At 40.4% G+C, this 11,025-nt stretch overlaps 2 protein-coding genes across 2 annotated transcripts; one reads left to right on the forward strand and one right to left on the reverse strand.

The window, feature by feature from the left end:
* Positions 1-2,285: 2,285 nt before the first annotated feature.
* Positions 2,286-3,838, forward strand: LOC108082717 (uncharacterized). Its single transcript, XM_017178225.3, has 2 exons — positions 2,286-3,151; positions 3,261-3,838. The coding sequence occupies exons 1-2, from the start codon at positions 2,334-2,336 to the stop codon at positions 3,586-3,588; spliced, it is 1,146 nt and encodes a 381-aa protein (XP_017033714.2). The 5' UTR covers positions 2,286-2,333; the 3' UTR covers positions 3,589-3,838.
* Positions 3,839-8,534: 4,696 nt separating this feature from the next.
* On the reverse strand, positions 8,535-10,975 carry LOC108082706 (protein croquemort). Its single transcript, XM_017178214.3, has 5 exons — positions 10,535-10,975; positions 10,141-10,456; positions 9,599-10,079; positions 9,398-9,491; positions 8,535-9,336 (listed from the first exon to the last, which is right to left on the reverse strand). Exons 1-5 carry the CDS (start codon positions 10,967-10,969, stop codon positions 9,178-9,180), a joined length of 1,485 nt encoding a protein of 494 aa, XP_017033703.1. The 5' UTR covers positions 10,970-10,975; the 3' UTR covers positions 8,535-9,177.
* Positions 10,976-11,025: the final 50 nt, after the last annotated feature.

An 11,025-nucleotide genomic window follows, 5' to 3' on the forward strand; every position in this document is an offset into this window, starting at 1 on the left:
TTTGTGTTCTCCGTCGTTTTTCGTTGGCTTGGGAAATATGCCCTTGGAAAGTAGGTATTACAAATTGCTGATGAAGTCTGTCGGGAATATACTATACTATATGTGGGCGTGCCCTGCATCGGTGGCCTCGGTTATGGGTATAAAGTTTACATAAGTTTTTTTATTTTTTTGGTTAAGCTGATGGAAGGAATTGTTTATGGGAGAAGGAATTATTTCGTTGATTGAGAAATTTTTGTAGGAAATTCCAAGTTTTTTTTGGCTTGTTTACTTTGGTATTTACAGGAAACTCCAATTGCCAACAATGGTTTATTATTTAAATATTATTACCATTAATTAGCAAAATGAAAATAATATATACAAATAGTAAAAAGAATATCTTAAATAATAATTTCTTGATAATTATTTATATTTCTATTTATTTATAAATATGAAAATAAAGTTTTCAGCTAATTAATCTCAGTTTTTAACAAGATCTTCAAGAAAATCCTTTTCAGGCACTTTGCGCCCTTTCAAATTTTCTCAAAGAAAAGCCTGACCTTTCCATAATTTAAGAGCATGCCGTGTTCCTTGAGTAAATTCGACAATTTTTGCACCTTTTACATTTCCCCATTTTCCTTTCTGCTAACGACGTTAGTTTTTTTCATATTTTTTCCACCTTTATTTATTTATTTATTTAATGCTAACTAATAGTTATAAACTAAAAGTTAACAAAGGATAATGAGCAATGGCTACCGAGGCCTTCCGCTCTACAGTGTATTAACAAAGATATGTGTGTGGAATATGTTATAATTAAATTTTATGTATGAGATTCATTTTGTGTAGAAAGTATATAATTTTATTTGAGTTTGCTGCTGTTGGATTCGCAAGGAGATGGATTGGGTTATCATTGGAAAAGCAAATTGTTCTAACATGTGAAAGTGCAGTGCAGTCTATTAAAATGTGTTGGTGTTTTTTCCACCTTGTTTTTGCTTATTAGTACATAGTTTTCATTTTTATGCGACGGCAGCACGAGCTGTGCTTTTTTTTTTTTTATTTGCCCTGTTATAAATATTTCTTTTCGTTTTTTCAAGTTGTTGTTTTTTATGTTTTTTGAAGGTTGCTTGCCGGCGACGACTGGCTTTGTTTTTTAACCGGGCTTGTACTTGGGTCATAAATTTTTGAAACTTGAACGCAAATGTGTGTGCGCGCCATTGTTGGAAAATGCAGAGCTGGAAAATTTGCTGTGAAACAACATTTTCGCCGCTGGTTTATGACATTTTCTTGTTGTTGTTTTGTTGCTGTTGATATGTTAATCGCGCTGTGCATGCAATTTAAGTATTATTTGGTCGTTTGTTTAATTTTACCGCCACCTCGGCAGTATTTTTTTATGTCACACTGTGAGCGCACTTAGCCTTAAATTTAATAGTAGCAAAGCATTTAATTTTAATTACATGGCCAGCATAAAAAATGGCAAAACTATGCCGCGGAATAATATGCAAACATCAAGTTCCCCCAGTCCGCTTGCACCTTTTCAAATACAATCAAAGGTATGCCAGGCCTCATATATAAATGCCTCGAATTTTATTGTTTTACGTGCCTCAAGGACCTTGGGGTGGGTGAGAGACCAAGCGTGTGTGGGAGCTCATAAAAGGTGTAAGACACCCATAAACGCCTCTCTGCCGAAGTGTGTGCGTGTGTGTGTATCCTTGTCATAAAATGTGCGTAAAACTTCCTGTGGCATTTATTGATAAAACGTTTGGGCAATGAATTCCTATTTGAGGCAAAAAAGGCTTAAAGCCAACTAGAACAAATGTTATCTGCCGGAGGAGGAGTAGAGAAGATGGCATGCATACCAGGCGTTTTTCTCGGTTATTATTTATTCGATAATGATTACAAAGAGTCAGGGGAAGATGGAAAATTCCACTTAAGGTGAAGAGTTTGAGCCAAGTTAGTGCTTGGGCTTAAATAGGAATAAATTATGGTAAACTGAAGGTAATTAGAAGGCTTAGATAAGAGATTAAAGTCTTTAATTTCATACGAACTTGGGCTATAAAAAGCTAAAAATTAATTTATAATTAAACTCTTTGCTATTCTTGTTTCTAAAAGTTTAAAAGTCCTTGTTTTCCCCTCTGAAATTTTATAGAAAACACTTTAAACTCTTCTATTGACTCACCAAACTTCTCACTTTTTTCCCCAAATATTTCACAATCACTTTGTAAAGTTGCCAGGGACGCATCTCAGTCGAGAAACATTATCGTAACTAATATCTGGCGTCGAGTGTTATCGCCAAATGTCAATGCCAGTTATCTGTTGGGAGATACTTCTACCAGCCTGCCCCAAAAAAATTGATATAAATGCTGCGCTCAGCGAAAAATGTCACAATCGAAACGAAAACGGTGCACAGAATGGATTTTTCTATAGTTTTGCTGCTACTCTCGGTTGCGCTCTCACCTGCCTTCACACCTGTCCGATGTCAGGTAACGGTGGCCTGCAATTCGCGAACCTCGCAGAAACGCATTGTTATCCGCAGCCCGGCAGCCAGCGAGTTGGCCAAGTTGGACGCGTGCCAGTACCGTGTGGCACCGTGGAGTGGCCAGGTGTGTCAACTGCTCGTCCAGTTCGATCGCCTGGAGCTGCCCCAGCCGCAGGTCAACGAGAGCTCTCGCCTACTGGAATGCCTGGATTTTGTGCAGCTTCAGCGTTTCCGGCTCTGCGGTCGCAGTAGCGGCCAGCACCTGTACTTACCCGTTAGAGGAGGTCAGGAGGTGGAGCTACTCTTTCATTTGGCCACAGCCGTGGGCAAGCAGTCCAGTGCCTGGCAGCTGACTCTAACGCAGCTGGAGTGCCCTAGGGATACCACGGCCCTGGTGCCAAGGCAACCCACTGTGCCCACTGTGCGTCCAATTCTGCCCTTTTTGGGCAATCTCTTGCCACGCACTATTTTTGGTGGAGCATCTGGCATTGGTTCGGGTTCTGGTCCCGCTGCCCAGCTTATACAATCCTTGAGGTCGCCCTCTATATCAGATCTGGAGCTACTGGCTCCACTGGGCTGTGATCAGTACTTTAGAACCCCAACAGGGGGCATTGTGAGCTTTAACTTTGCCGGAGGAATCTACATGCCCAATGTCAGGTACTCCATTTGCGTGAAGGGTTCGGCAGACAGCGAGATAAGGTGAGTCGGGGAAATTTTTATAGATTTTTTGGCTGACAAGATATCAAAACAAGAGAGAGATAATGGAAACAGTGACTACAATTATCAAGTTCTCCCTTCCCCAAATTAGCTACAAGATCGACCACTTTGAGCTCTCGAAGGCCAACACCCAGGAGCCAGGACCTGCCTACGACAGCGACTGTCGCAGCACAGTGAAGACTGCCGGCCGTGTATCCGACTACCTGAGTGTGCCCAACTCTTACCTGGTGTCTCGCACTGAACTGCAGGCCACTCACTACTGTGGCAGTGGACTCGCTGGCCAGGAGATCATAGCCCGCCCACCTTTTGTCCTGCTCTTTGCCAGTGATGCTCAGTCGAGTGCCGCCGAGACGGGCTTCCAGTTCACCTACACGGTGCGGAGGGCCCAGGATACGATGAGTCCTGCGGCGGGACTGTAAATTGGCAGCAGCCTTAACTAAATCAAGGCACACACTCTCACACACAAGTAATCGGGAATTGACATTATTAAATGCCGCTGCGCTGTGATATTCGTCGCACAATGAACCAGGGCATTCCATGGTCACGGATTTGCCTTAATTAAATGCCCAGGCCCTCCGTCCGGCATTAAGTCACATGTATCTATATATTTGGTTTGTAAATAAATTATGGAAAGCCCAGTGGCATAAACGGCATGCGGTCCACAACGGATTCAATGGAATGTGAATAGAATTTCATAGTTGATTATATTCTGATATAGGTTGAAACAATGCCCGGGCTAGGGCAATTTATGGGCTCTAAATGGGGGAATGTAGAGGCAGACCCTGATGGTGGTAGACGGTGACTAGAAACTAAACTTTTGATTTAATTATTTAGGGAGATACTTCTTTTGATATTTTATTTATTTATTATTTATTTATTTATTTCTTGAATATAATACACGACTTTTTTAAACAATATCCCCTAAAGACCCCTTCCAAGGAGTTCTTAAATAAATACATGCAACAAACCCTGAAATTCGTGAATATTTCCATATATAATTGCCGGACTGGTGTAACTTGTTTGGTTATTCCGTTGGAGGAGCTGAATTTTCCATGTCCTCCCCCCGTCACTTCCAAACTTTTTACACATGGCTGCCGGAGCGGATGCAGAAAGCTTTTCCCAGGAAGAGAGAGGAGGGATCATGGGGAAAATGCAGTGACATTTTGATGCCGGCACAGACACAGCTGCCACAATTGCCAGGCCATGTATTTTTAATGAAAAATTTAACAAAATTTCTGCGGTTTAAGTGTGAAAATTGTTGAGCCAGGTGGCTGATCGATAAAACACAGCGGAAACGAACGCGGAAGTGCGAATATTTCGCGATTCAGTTGATTGAAAACATACGCCAGATGTCGTTCCCGATGTATAGGGCCTAAGGCCAAAACGGATATGAAAAGGGGATACTCGTTGTAAATTTTGTGGGGCAGCATTAAAGTGGGGCGAGACATGGTAAAGTGTCTGGTAAACACAGAATGAAATTGCATTTGCATCGATGACCCCACGAACGAGAGAGAACACTGGGGAAATTGCCTTTCAAATATGCATGGTCATATGTGCTTCGACTTGCAGCTATGTACTCTTCGTTTTCGGGCAAATTCTTGAGGCCATCTTGCCTGTGGAGTGGCCAACACTTTGCCTCGTTTAATGTTTCTATCCCCGGGCAAAGGTTTTTTTTTTCTTTCTTTTATTTTGTTTTTTGCTAAGGCAGCAAAAGACGTTGCTGCAGCATCTTGGCTTCCGGCCCAGGGCATTACTTAAAGCCTGGTTATAACCCAGCTGGCAAGTTTGCTGGCGTTTGCATAATGCTTTCCGGCTTAATGCTTACTTCATAAATGCACGCAATTAGAACGCTCAGCATACTCACAAAGACATGAGTTTAGGGCTAGCCATTGTCCCGCATGGCGTATGCGTAATGTGGCTTGATGAGTGTTTGTTAAGCGCAGTTTTAAGTACGAAACTTTTGGCAAGTTAGTTACTTATACATAGAACATAAGCTAACGGAATTTATTTTTCTGAAATTATTAATTACCTTGTGAGAGTTTGAGTGAATTGGTTAAGTGAATATGTTTCCTTTCGTTTTCTGTTCAGTTTTTTAATAGGTTAGTGAGAATTTTATATTATTTATATATTATATATTCATTTAAATTGTTTATAATTTCCATACATTTTAGTTTTACATTTAAAATTATGTTTGTACTGGTCCACATGGCGTATACGTATTATAGAGTTATATATGCGTAAATTGAGTAAATGAATCTGTTACATTTCCTTCTCTGTTCAACATTCTGCCTTACCTTTTCTACAATTATTAACTATTTAATGAGGATTTTATATTCAAATACTAGTTTTACTCCTCTGTTAAGCATATCAAACCAAATTTGTATTGGTTTACATTGCGTATACGTATTGCAGAGTTGGCAGCTGCTTAAAACGAATATAATTGTTGGTCAGTTATGATATTAATTTCAATATTTTCACCAGGAGTAGATTACCAAACAAGAGCTGCAATATTAAATTAATTTCTAGACACATTCACTAACATTTCGGTTTCAAATTTACCACTCAACGCTTATAAATTGGCTGAAACTGAAAATGAAACTGAAACTAGAAAGCTATATCTATATCTATATCCATCCTGTACATTTTCCTAGTTTCAGGTTTTTTGGCAAATGCAAATGCATAGTGGGAAAATTGTGAGAAAAGAAAAACTAAACATAAATTGTTTGGCTGCCGCGCCGTCCAAGCCTCTCCCCCCGTGCTTTTCTAACCATAACCCAATTTTATGAACACTATATACGTGTGGAAAAAGGGCGGCGGGAACAATTGCGGAATGCTTTTTAAATTGAATTTTTAAATTTTTTTCAACAGCATATTTTCCGGTGATTTTTTTCGTTTGTGTTTTGGTTTTGTTTTGGTGTTAGCTATGTTTATTTAAGAATTTTTTACAGCAGATTTCTACAGTTCTCCCTCTCACTCTGTGTCAACTTTGTAACATCTGACCCAACGCCAAAGGCCCAATGCAATTTGTGTTGCTCTCTAAAAAAAAAAGTACTCCCAAAAATAAACGAGATCCATTTCACATGGCATAGAAAATTGTAACATAAATTTTGAAGGGAGGAAGGACTACAAAAAATGGCGGTTACAACATTGTAGTTAAAATGTCACAAATTATTAATTGCAAGCGGATTTACTTAGCGGTCAATTGTGGGAGCAGCTACCGGACTAAATTTAATAATAAATGCTTAAAAAAGAACCTGTATTCAGCTTGGCGATGCATTCTAAAATTTATATTTAATATTCATGAGAATATTTTTAGAGTGAGCGCAACTAAACAAATATGCTATGAATATTTAATGCCTTTCGGCTGGTTTACTCTTAATATGCTTTTATTAAATACAAAACCAAATTTTGTGCCGAATTGCCAAAGAAATAATCCATAAAATTCATCGAATAAGTCAAAATTAAATTAACAACATTAGGGTTTTATTTCAAGGACATTCTCGGTGACTAATAAAAACTGACCTTAACATTAATATAATGATGGTCTTATCGGTGTTCTTGAAACACAGGCACAAACTTAAATGCCAATTAAATAACATTAAATTGTGCGAAAAATGGACCCAACAAGCGGCTGTCCTGCAAACACAAGTCCTTGAGCCCAAACAGAGAGACTGTCAACATGACAAAGGAAAAAATTAAGCAGCTAAACAGGGTTTTATAGACGGCCGGCAGAAATAAACAAACAAGCGAGGAGACCCTGGTTGCTGTATTCTGGAAAATCTGTAAGCCAAGGCAACATGACAATCACACTCGGACACAAAGCCAAAGCCAACAACATAATCTACGGGTTGTCAGCAGCCCAAAGACCATAAAGGCGGCCAAACGATGGACAGGAGCAGGGCCAGGGTGCAGGAATGGGGAGCCGGGACAGGGAGCTGGGGATTCCCCGAAAAGGAGCGAAGCAAACAAATTAGTATGCAAGTCGGGTAGCAGATTAGGACACCGAAGTTTTCGCGACATAAACGAACAGCAGGCAACAATGGGGCCAGGACATGGCAGGACACACACACCACTCACTCACTCGTCCATTTATGCTTTCAAGCGCCTTTCCCTTTTTTTTTTAGGTTTTGCGGATTTAGTCGAAATAATGAAGTCGGCCACTGAGGCGATCTGTTGCTTGTTATGCTTGTGGAAAAAAAACCACAGAAGGGCATTATAAAAAATTATAGAAAAATGTTGGAGGTAGCGAGACTGTGTTTACCCATTTGGGATAGTAAAATCTTTAGGAAACCTTTAAGTTTCATGGAAGCTAGTAAAGTTTTGATTACTTCTTATGCTACATACATATCATAAAATATATTAATTTTTAATAACAGATTAATATAATATTTCATTATTTACCTTTACAATTATTGTCTTAAAGTTAATCACTCCCACAAGCCTCTCTTTATTGGGTATCTTTACCATTAAAAAGCATAAGAATGTCAGGCAGTCTGCGTACCTTGACAACCTATTTCCAAAATTAAATGTTTTTGTTGCTGGCCACCTTTTCTGACAGACTGGGTTGTGCTTTCATTTTTGCCCTCTTTCATTTCTTAAATATTTCATTAAAAATTCCCGGCACAATTGCTGTGGTTACTTGACGCAGAAAAGAAGAAAATCCCCGAAAATAGAATAAATCTTGAGCTTGAAGTCAACCCTTGAAATGTCACTGGCCTAGCTTGAAAATTTATAGAATAAAAATCCCACTAAAGAGAATTATTACCCGAAAATTGATATTATCTGACATTTAATGTCAAAAGAAAGTCTTTAAAATGTATGTAAATAAATAATAAAGTTAGTGAACATGGGCCATTGCTTGTAAATCAAAAGATGTCTAACGATTTAAAAACAAGAATGTAATAAAATGGAAAATATTATAGGAGATGATAAACTAAGCTGACTGTAAAATAAATTCACGTTTATTTCGACCTGCCTTTGGCAATGTTTCTCAGTTTGCAGTGTTTATAAATTCAATTCAGGCAATAAAATATGCAAGAATTTCACCTTGTTTTTGCAGCTCAAATAGAGAAATTTGCATGGATTTTTATTTGGTTTTTAATCAATGGTAAATACGTCTTGTGTGTTGACTATGTGTAAAGTTAATTTCATAATTTCCAAAGGGAACTAAGTAAAAGTAAATACCAATCAATTTTGTGACACTTTTTATAAAACCTATTTAATGTTAAGCCCATTGAGGTGTTTATTTGGTTTAAAGGGGTTTTTTCTATATCGATTTGTATGGCCTTTAAGCTATCTTTACCGTAAAATATTTAAGAAAATATTTGCATATACTTGACGGCGCCAAAGGCTTTAACAATGTATGTACTATGTATATATATATTTTATTACCCCAGTTTGCCTGCCCCCGAATGAGATTTTGTTAAAGTTATGGCCGACACATACTGGCAGCCATATAATTTTCATATTTCCACATTTTCGTACATTGTTTAACCGGCTCCTTTCGTCCTTTCACAAACAATGTGTGTGTGCAAAACGTAAGTTTGCGTGCTTGGCGCATATAAATTAGTCGCTTATAATATTCTTTTGGCATTTTTCAAATTTCCAGTTTGGTATTTGCTGCTGCCTTTTGCCTGGTGAAAGAGTTCGTACGCCATAAAGTATGCAGCTTACGTGCGCTCAAGGCTTTGCCGCCACACGAACCGATGGCAAAAAACAATTATTAACATATTAATAAATTGTAGTATATTTGAAAGGCCATAATTCTGTGTAATTCTAGATGCCTTCAGCTGGGCAACACCTGAACGAAATTGGATAATCCGCTCCACGGGCTGGGGGCTATGTAATTTGCATTTTTTATGGCCCCTGGCCCATGGCCCTGACTGCCTGACTGACTGACTGACTGACTGATTATAGCCAACTCAAAATCTAGGCAGGAATATTTCTGGTGATTAAGCCAGATAACGAATAGGGCTTTGTTGGCGTTAACTGTCTTATCAGGGGTGAGTTCAAGTGCAGTTGGCTTTCTTGTCTGCCACTTTGGGCCTTTGTTCGCCGTGCCATTTGTGATTCTTTGTGACAAATACGACAACTGTGATTGCCAAGAGTCCCAGCAGCAGTAAAGCAATTCCCACATACTGCCCAATTTTGGCAACATTCAATGCCAGCTGGAAGGGTTAAGGTATTATATAAAGTATTATATTCTTATATTTATATTTCTGACATTACCTTGAGTAAGCTTGTGAGGCTGTCATCCAATTCAGCATGGATTTGCATGGTAAAAAGCGGTGCATAGTGATTGTAGGCCACATCTTTGAAGAAACTAAAATGGGAATTTAATTATTATAAAACTAAGGATATCTATTTATGGATATTATATATATCTATATATTTATTAGAGCTAATCTATTCAGCTAAATTTCTACTTACTCAATTGCCTCGTCTCGCTCCACATGGACACTAACCATAAGCTGTCCCCTCAGGCTAAGCGGAATGCCCATAGTGGGCTCCATTATCACAAACATGCCGTGCTCCGACTCCTTGGGCCGCAGACCCGTCGTATTCTCTCGATAGAGTTCGTCAGCCAAGTAAAAGTGCGGATGTGACATGTAGAATGGACCATTAAAGGCAGGTGGTCCATAGTCAAGGACTCCGTTGCGTGGACACTCACGATTCTTCAGGCAAAAGCACTTAGTGTCCGGCGACAGCTGGCCGTTGTCCAGGGTGAGATTGGTGGACTCGTAGCGCCACACGGGAATGCCATCAATGGTGAGGTTTTCCTGGGGAAAGAGATTTAAATACCGGGCGGCATCCTTGAGGAAAATGGATGTGGGCTGGTCCCACCTTCTCTCCGGCGACCATAATTCCCCCGTGCTGCCATTGACCTTGCCGCACTCGCCGGGGTAAAAACCTAAAAGGAGAATGATTTTAAAATTATATATAAATGCATAATTTATGTTATTTGGCTTCACCTGTGGTATTCTGTCCATTCCACAGCTGGAGATCTCCCATCTGGCGGAGATCGACGTGGCCTGTGTGTATCGTAAAGTTGCCCTCGGCTGTCTTGGAGTTGTTCCTTTCGTAGAACCAGCTAAAGTTGCTGCTGTAAATGGGCAGCAGGGGCGAGTGGAGTTGCTCCACAAAGTCCAGCAGTCGGTCGTAGAAGCCATCGAAGAGCCACTCACCCGCCGAGTGGGTCATGTGGGTGTCGCCGCCCTCGCGGTTTAGGGCAAAGTTCATGACCTTGCGCAGGGTGCGACGATAACGGCGCGAATACAAGGCAGCTGTCTAAATCGGAAAGCGGGATTAGCTGGGATTACTCCACGTTGTGACAGATATGTTCGCACAAAATGTTTACCAACATACCAGCGATACATAATGTGGAGCCACCACGATGTCCTCGAGGGTGCCATTGGACTTTTCAGGCAGGAAATGCCAGGTGCGCTTGCCGAAATAGGTCACCTCCGGTCTCTGCTGACTCCACTCCAGATCCTCCTTGACCTTGAAGTCACTAAAAGTGTAGGGTCCCAGCTGCTCATAGTGTGGCTTTACCCCGGCTGTATTCAGGTGCTCAGGATTAGTCCAGTTGAACAGGTAGATGGTGCTGTATATAGGCATGGGGGTGGTCACCCAGCGCTTGTACATGAAGGAGTTGGGGCTCAGCGGCATAATGCTACGTATCCAATGACGGGAAACCGCTGGCCAAGCGGCAACGAATAAGACTCCAATGGCCAGGAACACACCAGCCAGGCCAAAGACCCAGATCTTCTGCTGGCGGACACTGCAGCAATTGCAACACATCGCGGTCGATTGATCCTGGCAAACTGGTCTTCTAGGCACTTAATCCACTTGTATTT

Source organism: Drosophila kikkawai, chromosome 2L (genome assembly GCF_030179895.1).
Source record: "Drosophila kikkawai strain 14028-0561.14 chromosome 2L, DkikHiC1v2, whole genome shotgun sequence".
Classification (NCBI taxonomy): Eukaryota; Metazoa; Arthropoda; class Insecta; order Diptera; family Drosophilidae; genus Drosophila; species Drosophila kikkawai.